This window comes from Microdochium trichocladiopsis, assembly GCF_020744255.1.
Source record: "Microdochium trichocladiopsis strain MPI-CAGE-CH-0230 chromosome Unknown B0I36scaffold_1, whole genome shotgun sequence".
NCBI classification, from domain to species: Eukaryota; Fungi; Ascomycota; class Sordariomycetes; order Xylariales; family Microdochiaceae; genus Microdochium; species Microdochium trichocladiopsis.
The window spans coordinates 737,892-754,809 of record NW_025763544.1 but is presented as its reverse complement, the minus strand read 5'-3'; the positions used below and the strand labels follow the sequence as shown (position 1 = coordinate 754,809).

The following is a 16,918-nucleotide window of genomic DNA, read 5'->3' as shown; positions in this document are numbered from 1 at the left end:
GTGTTAGTTGATATCGCGCAGGCTTTACCTATCTGCAGAACAGCAACCCCAGCGCCCTACCAGACGGTTGACCCCGGAGGTAGGATCGTGACAAGGCGGTTATCGCCTCCTCGTCCTCGACGGCTACGAAAGTTACTATTCGGTCGAATTCGAGCTCTACTATAAGGACAACAACATTATTACGCTCTATATGCCTCCTTACTCGTCTTATATACTCCAGCCTCTCGATGTTGGCTGTTTTGGTCCGCTGAAGAAAGCATACGGTCGGCAAATTGAGCTTAAGATAAAGGCGGGTATAACGTATATTAGTAAGGAGGACTTCCTCCCCTCGTTTTTAGCGGCATTCCAGTAGACAATAACGGAAAAAAACATCCAGGGAGGCTTCAGAGGGGCGGGACTTGTACCTTATGACCCTAAAGCCGTTTGTCACGATCCGATCTCCGGGGTCAACCGTCTGATCGGCGCTGTGGGGTTTATGTCCTGAATAAGGTAGGTAGCGACCTCATGCAATACTGACTCCGTGCTTGTCGTGTTCTCGAGGGGTTGTCGTTCGTGTCTCTTGCGAGATATCACACTCGGGTCAATTGAGTGACTAGGTCAAGTGAAGGGTGAGAATGATACTTAGATTGATCGCTGAAGTACAAAGGTAATGGCTGTCTATCTAGGAAATCCTTCGCATTATATCCTTTGCCCTTCATCGTGGTTCCAAGGAGGTGTGTCTCTGGATCGCTGGATATGTTCCGATCCACATATCCTGGATCGCTGGATATGTTCCGATCCACATATCCTGCTGACATAATGAAATGCTTACGTAACCTGGGGTGTGCCGTCCCGCGTGCATGACCTGCCCTTGTCCCTGGCCCGATCTTGCGACCTGTTGGTCGGGTCGTCACACCGTTTTATCCAAGCTCGATATGAAGTTCAAGACGCTAATACCCTCGAGGACGCCTCGGACGTTACCGGAGCTATAGACTTCCCGAACGCCTACTACCGCTATAGAAGCCCGTTCATAGTCTAATTTCATTAAACGTCGGATCTCTCGTCACTAGGGAAGCTCTCCAACGTTAATTATTGAAGCAGTTAAGCAGTTTACGAAGGGAGCAAAGGGGATTATACACCGGTTCGCCCTAATGGAGGCAAGGATGAAGATGCTTGAAGACGAGAATGCAGTACTTAGTAAGCGCCGGAGAGCTAAGAAAACACGTCTCCGGAAAGGCCAGAGCATGACTCTAGGCGAGGGACAGGACCTTATAGCCCAGAGAGAGGTGAACACTCAAATAACACAGGAAACGCAAGAAAATCGAGGTCATGCAGGCGGCACTACGCTAACGCAGCGCCGCTGTGGTACCTGCGGGATGACTGGCCATAATGCGAGAACTTGCCAAATAGTTACTCTAGGGTCTGAACTCGAAGATAGCGATTAGTTTATATCAATTCAAGACGTTTTGGTTTTGCTGACGAGGTTTTGATTCTCGAGATGTGGTGGGGGTGGCCCACTCGCTATGCTGGCCCACTCGCTATATATTTACGTTATAACGTAGATCCCGGTCAAGCGGGCCACCCGGTCGAGCGGGCCACCCTTAAGGTATTCGGACGACAATGTATAGAAAAAATCAACCAGAACGCCTTAAATCAATTCAAACTAGATGAAATCCTCTTCTTCAGAGGTAGGCTCAACTATCTGACACGTACGAGCATTATGGCCGGGCTCGCCGCAAACGCTACAGCGTCGCGCGCGCGTCTCTGTCCTCCTCGCGCGACTACTATTTTAACTTGTTTCTGCCCGTAACTGCTCCGTCACGTCGATCTGAGACTTCAAATCCTTTGCCTAGCTAATCGCTAGTGACCCTCCTTTCTGTAGCTGCTTTCTTTTAGTACGTTAACGGCGGCTTATGTTACGGGCTCGGGCTCTGGCCCGAGCCTGGGTGGGTCAAAAAGGGGGAGACAGGGGGGGGGTAACAAAACCGTAACGCGCTCACGGAGAGTGCGAACTACCTGCTTTTATTTCCCAAGCTCGTAGTAAATCTAATACGCCTAGTATCTGTTCAGACCTAGGGCCAGTACTTAACATACTACGAGCTTCCTCTTCCTCGGATATGGCCGAGGTCGATGAGCTAAGAGCACGGCTCGACGCTATGCAGATCGAGATGCGCGACCTCCGCGCCACGTACGAAGCAACCCTCCCTAACGGCTCCCCACCCAATCACCAATCAGGCATCGATACGTTCGAAGACCGACTCAGCCGAATGCGCGTCGAAATCGAACAACTGCGGGCAGCGCAGACACCGCTCCCTTCAAGGGCACCCGGCGACGCAAATACGGACGGTGCAGGGCATTCCCCGCCCTCGATAAGCCCGGCACGCGGATATCCCGCCAACTCGACTCGCCCATACCCTAATCCGACACCGCCGCTCACCCTACGGAAACCGCTCCCGAAAGGAGAGCCTTATAATGGCGACAAGCAAACCTTCGCGGCCTGGAAGATTACTATCCGACATAAGCTTACAGCCGACCAGCACTTCATCGGGTCCGCAGAGGACCAATGGGTGTACCTATGGCAGAATCTCTCCCCTAAGGTCCAGGCGCAAGTCGCGGCCTACTACGAAGCAGCAGGGGAGGGGACAGGCTATAACACGGACGCATTCCTATCGTATCTCGAGACCGTCTTCGGGAACCCCCACCGACAGCAGGTTGCTGAAGCGGAACTCGACAACCTTCGGCAAGGAAAGAATGAGTCCTTCGCAACATTCTTCGTGCGCTTCGAACAAAAAATGGCCCTAGCGGGGGGGCACGAATGGTCGGCCGGAATACGCCTATCCCGTCTCCGAAGAGCCCTCTCCTCGGAGATCCGCGAAAAGAGCGTAGGAGCCGGGGTTTCCAGGGATAACTACGAATTGGCGGTCAACCAATACCGATCGATCGCGACGGATATCGAAACGTATCGAATGGAAGAACGGTTTCGCAATCACCCAAGCCATACGCTAACCCCGAGGCGGACTCGCTTCGTAGACAACGAGGGTGACACTCGGATGACAGGAGTTAACGCGTTAACTCAATACGGCACCAACAAGAAAAGCCAGGGCCGCTCCCAACCACGGAGCGGAAACGGGCAGCCCAAACGGAGGGCTAACTGGGTCTCGAAGGAGATCCTCGACGAAAGAAGGAAGCAAGGGGCTTGCCTACGTTGCGGAGCCAAAGGACACTTCGCTCAGGACTGCAACCTCGCCCCCGCGATACGCCCCTCGACGGCAGTACGGACGCTGACCGTGGATGAGGGATACTCCGACCCGGAGTCGGACCGCGAAGACCCAAAAAACGAGGAGACCTTGGCCTAAGTCTCCGGCCAAGGCGACCAGGGTCACACCCGCAATCAGTCGAAGTACAGGGTCCCCAAGGGGCGGAGGAATTTCGGAAGATAGAAGCGCAAATGAACGAACTACCATTCCTAGTGCCGATATTAGTCCATTCCCTGAAAACCTTCGACGTGCAAATCGACAGCGGCTGTGACTGTTACGGAGCAATCAGCGAGGAGGCGGCACGAGGCCTCGGTCTGAAAAGAATCAGGCTCCACTCGCCGCGGGAGTTGAAGGTAGCACGGAACCTTCCCCGCGCCCCGGCAATCAAAACGTTCGTCCGCACGTACCTCGACGTGGATGGATGGACATGCCCAGCCGCCCTCTACGTTATCCCGGGGCTCTCCCGAGACCTGATCTTAGGCCTTCCGTGGATTAAACGCTGGGGAGTACGGATGGATGCCCAGAGGAGAACATTGAATATCGGCGCGGCTTGGGACCTCGAAGTAAGGACCTCCGAACAGAGGGGTGGACGCTCGCGCCTGACTAGAGTTTCGGGCTCGGTAATGAGACGCCTCCTACGGAAAGGGGGCCAAGAGGGAACGACCGTAATGGCGGTCAGTATCCACGATATTAATACGGCGATCCGGGCGAGGAACCCGGTCGAGCCCGAGGAGAAACCGCTTCCCCCGGAACTCAGAGACTTCACGCAGTTGTTCAACAAGGATACCGCAATGCAGCTACCCCCTCATCGTAGCTCTATGGACCATCATATCCGCCTCAAGAAGGATGAGGAGGGAAAGGATCACGAGTTACCGGTGGGGCCGCTCTATAATATACCAAGGGATCATCTCTTAGAGCTCCGACGACAGATTACCGACTTACAGGATAAGGGCTGGATCCGGGCAAGTTCCTCTGCGACCGCGGCCCCAGTTCTTCTTGTAAAGAAACCCGGGGGGGGCTGGCGGTTTTGCGTAGATTACCGCGCCCTCAATAAGATTACAGTCCAGGACCGATACCCGCTTCCCCTTATTAAGGAAACGCTACGGAACCTCTCCGGCGCGAAATGGCTAACAAAGCTGGACGTCCGGGCTGCATTCCATCGAGTCCGCGTCGCGGCTGGCCAAGAGCACCTAACAGCCTTCCGTACAAGGTTCGGATTATTTAAGTGGCTCGTTACACCATTCGGCCTAGCCGGAGCACCGGCTACCTTCCAGAGGTATATTAATCGGGCTATCGGTAACGACTTGATGGACTCGGCTACAGCCTACCTAGACGATATACTGATCTACACCTCCGGGGGCCGCGAAGAACATATGGACCGGGTCCGCAAGGTTCTAGGACGGTTATTAGACGCCGGATTGTTCCTGGATCGGGCGAAATGCGAATTCGCGGTGCAGGAAGTAAAGTACCTCGGCTTCATCGTCAAGGCTGGAAAGGAAGTCCGACCCGACCCTGAGAAGATTAGGGCTATCTCCGAATGGGAAACCCCCCGTAATGTCCGCGCGGTACGGAGCTTCCTAGGGTTTGCCAACTTCTACCGGGACTTCGTAAGCCACTACTCCGACATGGTTACACCTCTCACCCAGCTCACGCGCAAGGACGTCCCATTCCGCTAGGGGCCCGACCAGGAGAAGGCTTTCCAAGATATGAAGAGTGTATTTATCTCGTACCCGGTCCTCACGCAGTGGGACCCTGATCGTGAAACCGTTGTCGAAGCTGACAGCTCAGGGCAGGCGCTAGGCGGATGTCTCTCCCAGTATGTCGACGGCATTCTGCACCCGGTAGCCTACCACTCAGCGGCCCTAACGCCCGCGGAGAGGAACTATCCAATACACGATAAGGAGATGCTCGCCGTGATTTCCTGCCTCAAAGCGTGGGCCCCTGAATTGCGAAGTGTGGCCTCCCCGTTCACGATTCTCACAGATCATAAGAACCTCGAGTACTTCATCACGCCACGGCTTCTAAGCGAGAGGCAGGCGAGATGGGGAGAGGTTCTATCCTTGTTCCACTATAATCTCCGCTATAGACCGGGGGCACAAGGGCTCCGTCCCGATGCCTTATCACGGCGAGATCAGGATGCAGCCGATAGCGAGCCGCGGCTAGGACAGCTCCTCCAACCAATCTCCGTTGCTCTTCTGGGGGAGGAAGAGGGCACACGGGAACCCCCTCCTACGGGCGCCCTACATCTTCCCCGGGGACGGGACCTCTTTACTGAGAACGATATCCAGCTGCTCTGGGACGAGGCAGTAACGAAGGACGGGGCCTATAGGGCCCGCCTCACCGACGTCCAGCAGGGGAAAAGGAAATTCTCCAAAGAGGCAGAGACTATCGCCCAGATTGCGGATTGTACACTGAGCGCACACGGGGCTCTCTTGTTTAGGGGGAGGATCTGGGTCCCTACCGCAGAACCCTTAACTACTCGTCTCGCCCAGCAAGCCCACGACTCGCCACTATCAGGACATCCAGGACGGAACTCGACCTTCAACATCCTGCGAAGAAGCTTCCATTGGGACGGAATGTCCCAGACCGCGGCCCGGATAGTCCGAAACTATACCTGCCAAGCAGCCCGAGCTTCGCGGCAAAGAAGACAGGGACTCCTGCAACCCCTTCCCCCACCCGACCAATTCTGGAAACAGATATCTATCGACTTCATGACGGACCTACCAGCTAGGTCTAATGAAGACCCTAGATACCTAATGGTAATTACTGACCGTTTATCCAAGTACGTACAGCTTGAAGCGATGACCTCAATGAGGGCAGACGCCTGCGCGGAACGGTTTAAACAAGTCTGGTGGCGTTTCCACGGGTTCCCCTCCCAAATAATAAGTGATAGGGGCTCTGACTGGGTTGGGTTCTTCTGGCGGACACTATGCCAACTCGCGGGGGTAGAACAGCTTTTATCGACAGCTTACCACCCCCAGACCGACGGTGGGACGGAGCGGGCGAACCAAGAAGTACAGGCGACTCTAAGGACAGTCGTAGCCTTCTCGCAACTAGACTGGCCCATGCACCTACCGGCCTGCCAGCTAGCCCTCAATAACCGGGACTCGTCCGTAACAAAGGTGAGCCCTTTCAGGCTCCTCCATGGCTTTGACGTCGAACCGATATAGTCGGTCAAGGCATGCCCGATGAGCGCGAACAGCCCCGCCGGGCGAGCTACAGCGTTTATGCAGAGACTCCGGGATGGGACTGAACTAGCCCAAGCCGCAATCGCCTTCGCTCAGCAGCAACTACAGGATACCACAGACCGCGTCCGCCGTCCTGCGGAACGCTTCCAAGTTGGGGACTGGGTCTGGCTTAGCCTGCGAAACTTAAAGACACAACGCCCCAGTAAAAAGCTCGACTGGGTTAGAGGTCGCTACCGAGTTACCGGCGTCCCGACCCCGCTCACAGTACAACTTGATATCCCGGGGGATGTCCATAAAACCTTTCACGTCGATCTTGTCGAACGAGCCGCCGACGATCCCCTCCCGAGCCACGACCGAGGGGTCTCCAACCCGGGACCGGTCGAGGTAGGCTCGGATCCGGAAGGCCCCGGACCGGAAGAGTATGGAGTGGACAGCATCTTGGCTGCTAAGACCGGAAGGGGCCGCGGCCGGCCCCGGCTGGCCCTCGTCAAGTGGACGGGATGGGACCAGCCGACGTGGGAACCGATCTCGGCGGTGGAGGACACGCAGGCCCTAGATGAATTCGAGAAAGAATGGGGGGACATCCGACACAACGACGGACCAAGCTCATTACGGAAACGGAACGGGGGCACCGGTGTTGCTGATGCGGTTGGTATTCGGGCCCTCAACGAGCGGGGGGCGGCTACGGCGGCTACGGTACACGAACGTCTCCCAACTTGGCCAACTCCCAATCCTCCCCCATTCCCTACCCAACTCGCGAACCCTCAACCTTCATCTAGTACACGTTATGGTACTCCAAGCATTCCGACTGCTTACTCAGCTTCGGACACCTCGGACTCGTCGTCACCGCCACCGAGATCCGAGTCGACATCGCCCTGGGCAGGGGCAGCCTGCTCAACGACAAAAGGGTTGGTGGGCTCAGGCTCCTCAACGAGAGGAGGGAGGGTGGGCTCAGGCTCCGCAACGATAGGAGGGAGGGTTGGCTGGAGTTCCGCCTGACGCTCACGGCGACCCGAACGTCCTCCGGAACGGTTGGTGCGAGGGCGCTGCTGGGTGGCGCGGGGGGTGCGAGACGGAGTCGACGGGGTGCTGCTGGAGGGAGGGTCGTACTCAATTTGAGCACGGCCACCAAAGGGGGTGGGCGCGGGGAGACCACGCTGCGGAATCATGCCGATGGACTGCATTAAGTGAGCAGTAAGCTGAGCGGTGTCGCTGAGGTTGCTAGCGACCTGCTTGTTGAACTCTTCCTGCTGATCAAAGCGGCGGTCGATGTGGTCGAAACGGTTGTTGAGAAACTGCGCAATGCGCACAAGATGGTTGTTGGCGCTGCCGCCACGGGCACCCGACGGAGTGGGGGCGAGAACGAGCTCCTTCGAGGCGGAGCTACCGGACTTCTTGTCAGCACCCGTCTCGCTGGCGAAGCGGCGGCGAGGGAAGTCCTCGAGGATGTTTAACATGCGGTCGGCAATGGCGCGAAACGCGGGCGACAAGACGGCTTTGTTGCCCTTGGTGGTGCCGGTCTTCACCTTCTTCGGGGTGGTGATGTGTCCGCCTGCCTCAATGGCACGTGCGACTGCTTTCCAAGTAGCGCGTGCCTTGGCGTCGTGGGGCAAGATGTCGGAACCCTAGTCGCAACTCTTGTGGGCCTTGACGCAAGCGGCGCAGAACTTGCCACGACCGGGCTGGCAGTCGTACTCGCCCGTCTTGCAGGCGCGTGTCATGTAGATAACACAGGGCAAGCCTGCGTCCTGGGGCGGTGCGAACTCCTCGTCGGAAGAGTCGCCCTCCAGCTCGATGCCGTGGATGGCGCGGCGCTTGCGCTTCTTGTTGTCGTTGCGGGAGGGGGGGGGGCTTCTTGCCGTTACCGCTGGGGCGGCGAGGCGGATCACCACCGGAGCCGGTGGCAGTGCTGCCCGGAGTGAAGTCGACGGCGGCAGACATGGTGGCGGGGCGCGAGGCGGAAACGGCGCGGAAGCGGCGCGGAAACCGGGGAAGAGAAAAACACAAGAAAACTGCCAACGCGGGGCAGCTGCGAGAGCGACTTGAGGAGGAGGAAAGAGGGAAAAAACTTGGGGGTGGGAGGTGGGAGAGGGCTTTATATATGTGTCGAGGAGGAGGGGAGGCCTGCCGGCGAGCGCACCACGTGGGTCCGGTGCGCCGGCCAGCGCACGTCGCCCGGCCGGCTCGCGCCCCACTTTTCGCCGCGGCGGCGCCATCACACGAGGCGCGCCGGGCCTTCTTTTCACCGCGCAGGAACCAGCACACGAGGCACGCGGGGCCTACGCCTATAGATGAAGCGCGCTAGCAGAGGGATCGCAGCGCGCGCGACGCACCCGGGCCCGAACTGCGAGAAGGAGGGAAAGCGAGGAGGACGGAACTCCACGGAGGAAGAGACGGGAGCCCGACGCCAATCCGCGGGAGGCCACCCTTAGGCAGTCGTCGGAAGCGTACCGCCCACACCGGATCACAGAGACGGAGAGAACCAGGAGAGTCAGAACCCCAGCAAGAGGGGAAGGGAGACTCGGCCCCGGACCGCAAAGGGATACTCTCGGGCAGCCGTCGTGTCTGGACATACGTCAGATACGAGCGTACCCGGACCCTCACGCTACGCTCGACCAACGTAACGCGGTAGTCAAGCGACCCCTAAGCGGGAGCCAAGCGGTTTCTACGCGTGAACTATATCGCGAGAGGCGAGGCTACGCGATACGCTACCAAATACCGGTAAGCAATTCGAGCTATAGTCCGGAGGAACGATAGTCCGGGGCGGCGGTCCCGACACCGACCACCTTAGAAGGGGGGAGGAGGAGGGTATGTTACGGGCTCGGGCTCTGGCCCGAGCCTGGGTGGGTCAAAAAGGGGGAGACAGGGGGGGGGTAACAAAACCGTAACGCGCTCACGGAGAGTGCGAACTTGTCACGATCCTGCCTCCGGGGTCAACCGTCTGGCAGGGCGCTGGGGTTGCTGTTCTGCAAGATAGGTAAAGCCTGTACAATAACAACTAACTCTCTGCTGTCGTTCTCTCTGTGGGGTTGTCGTGTCTCTTGGAAGAGATACCAGTCTCGGCAATTGAGTGACTAGTTCAAGTGTGTGGTGAAACTGATACTTAGATTGATCGCTGAAGTACAAAGGTAATGACTGTCTATCTAGGAGATCCTCCGCATTATATCCTTTGTCCTTCATCGTGGTCATGACATGTCTGGCTGACGGTCATGGTGGTTTGGTCATGACCGTCAGTCTTGGCGCTCATGACGGTCATGCATGAGATGCATGACCGGTGGTACCGTACCCGCGCTTCTTATCCTTATCGTGCCCCTGGCCCGTGATTACATAAGAAACCTGTGACGGCACTGCCACATGATCCGCCCTTGTCCTTGGCCTGATCCTGCGGCCTGGTTTGTTTGTGCTCTTCTTGCCCAAACAGTCGTCCCCTGTTGGTCGGGTCGTCACAGAACTACCTGCTTTTATTTCCCAAGCTCGTAGTAAATCTAATACGCCTAGTATCTGTTCAGACCTAGGGCCAGTACTTAACAGCTTAGGCGGCTATTTACGTCTCGAAGTTCGGCCAGGTCGCTCTCTATAAGGGCCTGTTTATACACGATCATTAACACTCCTTTGTTTAGCTACTGTAAGCTTGCGATAATTGAAGTTGGGGAGCTATTTTGATATCGTACGATACGATTCTTAATATATTCGGTCTGCGATTCCGCCTCAATTGGGTTACTCGGCGTCTTCGAAACCCAAGGCGGCGGTAGGCCTGTAGAACCTAGCGGTGTTGGCGTATGAGGCTTTACGTCTAGCTGTGAAATAACGTATTCCGGATCGTACGGTACTAGGCCAGTAGCTCTGAAGCCGGCCTGGATATTTGACTTAGTTATTATAGTGTTGTACGCCTTATAAAAGGCTGGAAGGAAGTCCTCCTTCGCGACGTGGGTAATATGCGCCCGTATAAGGCCTTCGATTTCTTTGCTGTACGCCCGTTTTAGAGGTCTAAAGCACCCGATATTGAGAGGCTGGAGCTTATATGATAAATGAGCAGGTATATAGAGCGTAATTATATTCTGGTCCTTGTAGTATAGCTCGAAATCGACCGAGTAGTAGCTCTCGTAGCTGTTGAGGATAAGGAGCCGGTAAACGCCCTTCGTACGGCTTTTCGTATAGAAATCGAAGTGTTTTACCTATTCTAAGCTATTCTTATTCGTTATCTAGCCGTTTTTAGAAAGCGAGATAATCCAGTTCGGCGGTAAAGGGCTTTCGGACGTCCAGGAGTTGAGGTGGACCTTACCTACGAAGATGATATACGGCGGGATCGAATTACCGGACGCCCCGATACCCTGGATTACTGTAACCCATTCTTAATTGCCTCATTGTACGGCTCTTAGCTTACTAGGTCGATCGGAGGTCGTAACGATAGTCTAGGCGGAGATCTTACCTATCGTAAAGCCCGTCTTATCGAAGTTATAGATATCGTCGTTATATATCCCGTATTTCGCGATTATATTCCGTACGAGGGAAAACCACGGGCGATACGCGTCCAGATCTTCGCAGAGGACTCTCTCATAGTTAATTCTTCGATTGAAATACGTACGGAGCTCTAGTCGTCGTCGTACGAAGTTTGTAGCCCAGTTCGTTCCGACACATAGCGCGTCGCGTTCGCGGAGAAGTCGATCCGCTATTTCTCGAACACTACTTAACCGCGGCGGAAACGACCGCGAATCTAGATCGATTATATATCGTACAATACTGTCCTCTTCGTACGAGGTCAGTTTCTGGCAGGGTGGTCCGATATCTTGTTGCGCAGGTCGGCCGTGTCGTCGTCGTTGGAGGGTCGAGAAGGATATATTATAGATCTGTGCAGCCTTTCGTACGCTTAATTCCGGGTTTAATTGAAGCGCATTAAGCGCTAGAATAAGATTACTTTCAACTCAATGCCGTACCATAATTACTGGTGGAGAAAAGAGGGGAAGAAGAAGGCCTGTAGGAAAGTAGCGGGGGACTGATTCATCCACTTGTGTGATTCACCCACTTGTGGATTACGTTAAATGAATGCGTAATCTGACGAGTCTGGGTGGTTTTAATGCCTGGTAATGAGCTGCAACACAATTCGACACAATGACTCTCCCCAGATTCGTCGTCCCTGCTCATATTGTACTTTGCTACTCCCTGGAGATTGTTCATGTGCTGAGAAGAGAACTTCACAAAACCCTTCACAACGAGCGTGTTCCGCAGCTTGGTGTGGGCTGCGACAAAGATATCTGTGCAAGATCACCTTGATGCTAGGAAAACCGGGTCGAGATCGAAAGTTAGATTATGCCGCCAACAAGATTCATGTAGGCACTGGTTATCCGACCTCGCCCGTCCTTGACTTGCTCCATTTAACCTGGCAGCGGGGAAGCCCGTCGCCTGTCCCGCCTGAGTCCGAGACGAGGTGGGAAGGACGCTGAACCTGTCGGCCGCCCCGACGCGCGCCCAATTACGCCGCACCACTGACCTGATGAACTGTGCGATAACGGACCTGCTCGTCTCGAACGCGGGGATCCGGCGCGACCCGGGCATCCCGTGCGACGTGCTGACGGCGCCGCTCGAGGAGCTGCAGCGATCGATGTGGTCGCACGCCGAGACGGACTGGCGGGACACGTTTGCCGTCAACACCACGGCGCACTACTTCCTGGCGGTGGCGTTGATGCCGCTGCTCGCAGCAGCGGCGGCCGCGCAGGAGCGGGGAGGACAAGGGGATGGGCGCGGGGCGGTTGTGGTCACGAGCTCGTGTGCGAGCATGCGCAATGTCACGAATGTCGACTTGTCAAGCTATGCGGCCAGAAAGGCCGCCACGGACCATCTGGTCAAGTTGCTGGCTGCTAAGTTTGGGCGGTGGTATATCCGCGTGAATGGGATCAATCCTGGCTGTGAGTTTCCCGTCCTAGGCTGTTGGCAAGAAACTCCTGGTGTCCAGTGTGTACTGACGACGAGCCCGGTCTAGTCGTCCCGAGTAACATGAACCCCGTCGGCGCGGAGGGTAACATGTTTAGCAACTTGTTTGGCCAGGTGCCGGCCAGGAGGGCGGGCAACGAGGACATTGCCGGTGCGGTGCTATACTTGGCGAGTAGAGCTGGGGTAAGTCCATCCCTGATTTCCAGTAGCTGTCCACTCTTGTCGGGTCTTGCTGACACGGGGCTATAGTCGTATGTAAATGGCATATCGCTTGTTGTGGATGGAGGACGGATTCTGGTTGCAAACGGGCAGCAATAGGGATGACCTGGCATTGCAGAAGTTATTTTGAAATAACGATAGAGCGAGTTGAATTTCCATTGAGATTATAGACAGTTGTATTTTTACAGGATCCAGACTGGTGTAGAATACTCAAGGTGTGGACGGGATTCATATTTGTCCATTATCGCCTGCTTCGCGTATTGAGTCCCGGGGCCCTCGCTCTTCGTATTACAGATGCTTCAAGCGTGTATACTGTAGAGCCGACTAGCTGGCCAGCGATGCAAATCACCCAACTTCGTCATGTAAGGGACTTGGCATCCTGCTCACTCGCGTGACTGGGCATGGCTGCTAATGGAGCTCCTAGTATTCAGGCGCAAGCAGGTTCTCCGAGGACAAGGCGGGCCGAAATCGGCGCTACCGCGTGCCGTGGCGGAAGTGCCGAATAAGCTCCTTACCCTGGCCGATAGCTCATCTTAGGAAACATTCATCGGTCACTCGACATGCTGTTGAAGCGCTCCTACATGGATACTGGCCGAGCCTCCAATACTATGTAATTGGGCAGTTAGCAAACATGTCGATAGTCGCCCTTTCTGACGACACCTCGCAGTGAGTCGTCTACACGCCCAATATACCTACGCCACCGTTGACTGACAGTCGTGCGACGCCAGGTCGCATATCGAAATCGAGGACCTGCACCGCCTGGCGGCAAGCCTCAACTTCAAGATCACCAGCGATAAAGATGCCGATGTATACCTGCTTATGCTCCGCTCCTTCGAGTCGGTGATGTAGCATGTGGACAAGGCTCCCGAGTACATCAATCCGTCCCTCGCGCCATAGGATGTCCTCGGTGGGCAGCCCCGTGAATACCATAAACCCGAGCCTAACGATAACCCTATGAACGTATGGAGCTACTGCTGCAACCTCGCCGCGGCACGGCCCATAAGCGACGTCCTCAAAGGCCGTAGCGTTATGATCAAGGACAGCATTTCTGTCGGCGGACTGCCGACCACGCTCGGTACGCACCCAGAGATTCTGAGTAAGGATGAGAAGCTGCCCTTGTCGCCCATCGACGTAACCGTGGTGTCGCGGCTCCTGACAGCAGGCGCGGTGATCAAGAGCACCTCGACGTGTGAGAACTTCTGTGCGTCGCCGTTGTTATGGACGTCAGCCTCTGGGCCGGTGTACCACCCTCTGCTCCACGGGCATACCGCGGGCGGGAGCAGCAGCGGCTCCTGCGCTCTCGTCGCTGCCAACGCTCTCGTCGTCGCGGGCCGGGACAGCAACGACAGCTACACGAGCTTCGGCCCGACGGTCGAGCTCGCCATCGGCACCGACTAGGCCGGCTCGGTGCGCAACCCGGCCTGCTATACGGGGCTGTATGGTCTCAAGCCCACCTTCGGCCTGGTCCCCTACACTGGCGCGGCATCCATGTCGCCGATGATCGACCACATTGGCCCGATTGCGTCTTCGCTCGAAGACGTCGCTGTGCTGCTCAAGGTTATGGCGGGCTGGGACGGGCTCGACCCCAGGATGACGCCCGAGTCGCCGACCGAGGAACACGTACCGGACTATCCTACCCTGTTGGCTTCATACCGAGCGTCACTATCCAAACGTTCCAACAACACCCAAGGCACAGAGCCAGTGCTGAAAGTCGGCCTGCTTACCGAAGCTTTCTCCGTCTCTGGCCTGTCCCCGGACGTCGCCAAGCTCATCAAACAAACCACCTACGAAGCATTCACCGCCGCGGGCGCGAGCGTCACGACAACCTCGGTGCCAATGCACGCCGAAGCTCCCGTGATATGGACCCCCGCGACACGTCCATCCATATCGCAATGGCTCTCCCAGGGCCGGCCGTCCGGATATCTATCGTACCTGGCACCGCACATCGCGCCCCAGTGGCCGCCGGACCAGCAGATGTACGAGCTGCTCAACGTATCGAACCCAGCCCTAGTTAACATCCACCTAAGCGGCGCGCTGGCCGCTGCCGACTCTCGGGGGGCATGAGTGCCGCCGCTACCGCCTACCCCGCGGGGCTCGAGGCCAAGGCGCACCGAAAAGTCTTTGAGCTCCGCGCCGCATATGACAGGGCGCTGGACGAGGTCGACGTGCTGGTCCTGCCGTGCACGCCGACGGTGAGCATGCCGCATCCTGACCTGCGCGAGAACGGGACGGGGATTCTGGAGAAGCTGGCGCCGGCGGTCGGGCTAACGAGTAATACGTGTCCGTTCAATATCACGGAACATCCGGCGATGAGCGTGCCGTGTGGGACGCTGCCGGTTGTCGTTGAGGCAGACGGGGAGAGGAAGGAGGTGCAGATGCCGGTTAGGATGCAGATCGTAGGGAGGCGCTGGGACGATGTTAGGGTGTTGAAGGCTACGGCGCTATTTGAGACTGGGAGGAGGACGAAAGCTTAAACGCAGCGGGGTGATCTAAGATGGTCATTTGCAAATACTATCTGTAAAACGACATCAAATATCGTCGCTCTGTCGTTGCAAGAATGTGCTAAAGCCTAGCCGTGTTGCTCTTTGTACGGGTGCCCATCCTGATGCCACGTCGTTGTAGATGACCACTAGACGGACAGCAACCAAACATCGTAGTGCGGACCGCCCATATGAATATTGTATATTATATACTAGCTCTCTTCGACAAACTTTGCGATCTTGCCATCCATCCATGCCTTGGCTTCGGGGTCCATGCCACCGCCGGCAACGTGGCCCCAGACCGACGGGATCACCTCGAGCCCCGCATTCTTGAGCATCGCCGCCTCGCGCTCGCTCGCCTCCCAGCGGAAGTACTGGTCCGTCCTGCACGGCATGAGCAATATCGGCGTCTCGATCCGCCCCAGCACATCCTCCAGCGGCAGCCTCGCCTTCGCCGACCCAACATCACCACCTTCCCCTCAAAGCACACACCCACATCGCCACCCTGCCACGCCCTCAACATCGCCAACAGGTCATCCGGGAAGCTCCCCTTATACCTGGGCCCCGTGGCATCCTCATCATACGCGGCGAGCGACTCGTACCTCAGCTCGCGCCACTTCTCCAGGTCGTACCACTCCGCGCTCGTCAGCCACGCCGAGTACGCCTTGGCGAAAGCGCGCACGCCCCTCGGGCATTCGAGTCGCCCCCTCGCCAGGCCCGCCGGCGCGACCTGCTTCCTCCCTGCAAAGTCGATGGCGTTCTCGAGCGCCGCGGCCGGGCCCTCGAGGAACTGCCGGTTATGTCCACTCGTGCGGGCGGACGAGCAGATGACCACGGCGCGCTGGACTAGGGACGGGTGCGTCGCGGCCCAGTAGTACGTGCACTGCCCGGCCAACGAGAAGCCGAGAACCACGTCGATGGGCGTGGTGATGCCGAGGTGTTGCGTGAGGAGGGCGTGCTGGGCGGCCACGCTGTCGCGGTAGTCGATTTTGGCTGGGAAGGGGGAGGCATTGTCGTTGTTGTCGTTGTTGTTATTGTCGGTGGTGGGTGAGAGGAGGTGGTGGTGTTTGACGGGCTCGAGGACTCGCCGTTGCCAAACTGTGCGGCGACGATGATGCGGTGGTCGCGCAGGGCGCCAGTGCAGAAGTTGAGCGTCGTATGGAAGGTGCCCTTGAAGCAGGTCGGGATCAGGGCGAGCTTGGACGCGGACGAGTTGATGTAGAGATACGCGATCCTGGCGACGGGCAGGGCCGTGCCGTCCTGGAACCGGAAGTTGGGGATGCTATAGTAGCGGACTTGCGAAGCCATCGTGTCTGTCGAGGCAGGCCTCGTTTGTTGGTGCTCGCGTGTCGACGACGAGATCGGTACGAGCGATTCTGCGTGTCAATCGGAGCGCTCAGGCTTGATCGAGGGGTCTGGCTTATCAACCTCGCAGAGCTCGAACAGACGAATTGCTCGTGCCTCCAGCCTGTCAACGCGTCACCGTGTAACCGTGTCACGGGCACCACCACAGTCGTACAGTCTGCCCCATGCTGAGTCGAACCCACAGCCGCCTCGATGACGCAGTCATTGGACCCCAGATGGAGAGCGGACCGCCCGACAGCTAATCGTGAGGTGCGGGGGTCTCTGCGTTGCGCATGGCCCGACGTCGCCCTGCCCGTCTTGATCAGCTTAACTCGCCGATAACGTTCCAGACAGGGGCGGCTTACCCGCTCCCAACGGGTACAGCGAATCATGTCGTGGAGCCTGGCTGAACGGGGAAAGCCATTAGGTAAAGCGTGTCGTGGCACCCGACAGGGCTGAGACGGGAACCAAGACAGTCAAATATCAGGGTCGTTAATGATAGTGCAGTCAGAAAGTGGCTTCT

The 16,918-nt window shown here is 57.0% G+C and overlaps 3 protein-coding genes across 3 annotated transcripts; 2 read left to right on the top strand and 1 right to left on the bottom strand.

Moving 5' to 3' along the window:
• Positions 1 to 11,915: 11,915 nt before the first annotated feature.
• Positions 11,916 to 12,670, top strand: B0I36DRAFT_234106 (uncharacterized protein; the record flags this gene model as incomplete). Its single annotated transcript, XM_046149275.1, has 3 exons — positions 11,916 to 12,327; positions 12,402 to 12,535; positions 12,602 to 12,670. The coding sequence occupies 3 exons, from the start codon at positions 11,916 to 11,918 to the stop codon at positions 12,668 to 12,670; spliced, it is 615 nt and encodes a 204-aa protein (XP_046017860.1).
• A 532-nt stretch (positions 12,671 to 13,202) lies between these two features.
• B0I36DRAFT_370793 (amidase signature domain-containing protein) lies at positions 13,203 to 15,045 on the top strand (the record flags this gene model as incomplete). The annotated part of the gene is given in 6 exon segments (XM_046159948.1): positions 13,203 to 13,237; positions 13,300 to 13,411; positions 13,469 to 13,942; positions 13,970 to 14,581; positions 14,671 to 14,952; positions 14,965 to 15,045. 6 exon segments carry the CDS (start codon positions 13,203 to 13,205, stop codon positions 15,043 to 15,045), a joined length of 1,596 nt encoding a protein of 531 aa, XP_046017859.1.
• A 218-nt stretch (positions 15,046 to 15,263) lies between these two features.
• On the bottom strand, positions 15,264 to 16,359 carry B0I36DRAFT_370792 (Alpha/Beta hydrolase protein; the record flags this gene model as incomplete). Its single annotated transcript, XM_046159947.1, has 3 exons — positions 15,264 to 15,500; positions 15,524 to 16,022; positions 16,124 to 16,359. 3 exons carry the CDS (start codon positions 16,357 to 16,359, stop codon positions 15,264 to 15,266), a joined length of 972 nt encoding a protein of 323 aa, XP_046017858.1.
• Positions 16,360 to 16,918: the final 559 nt, after the last annotated feature.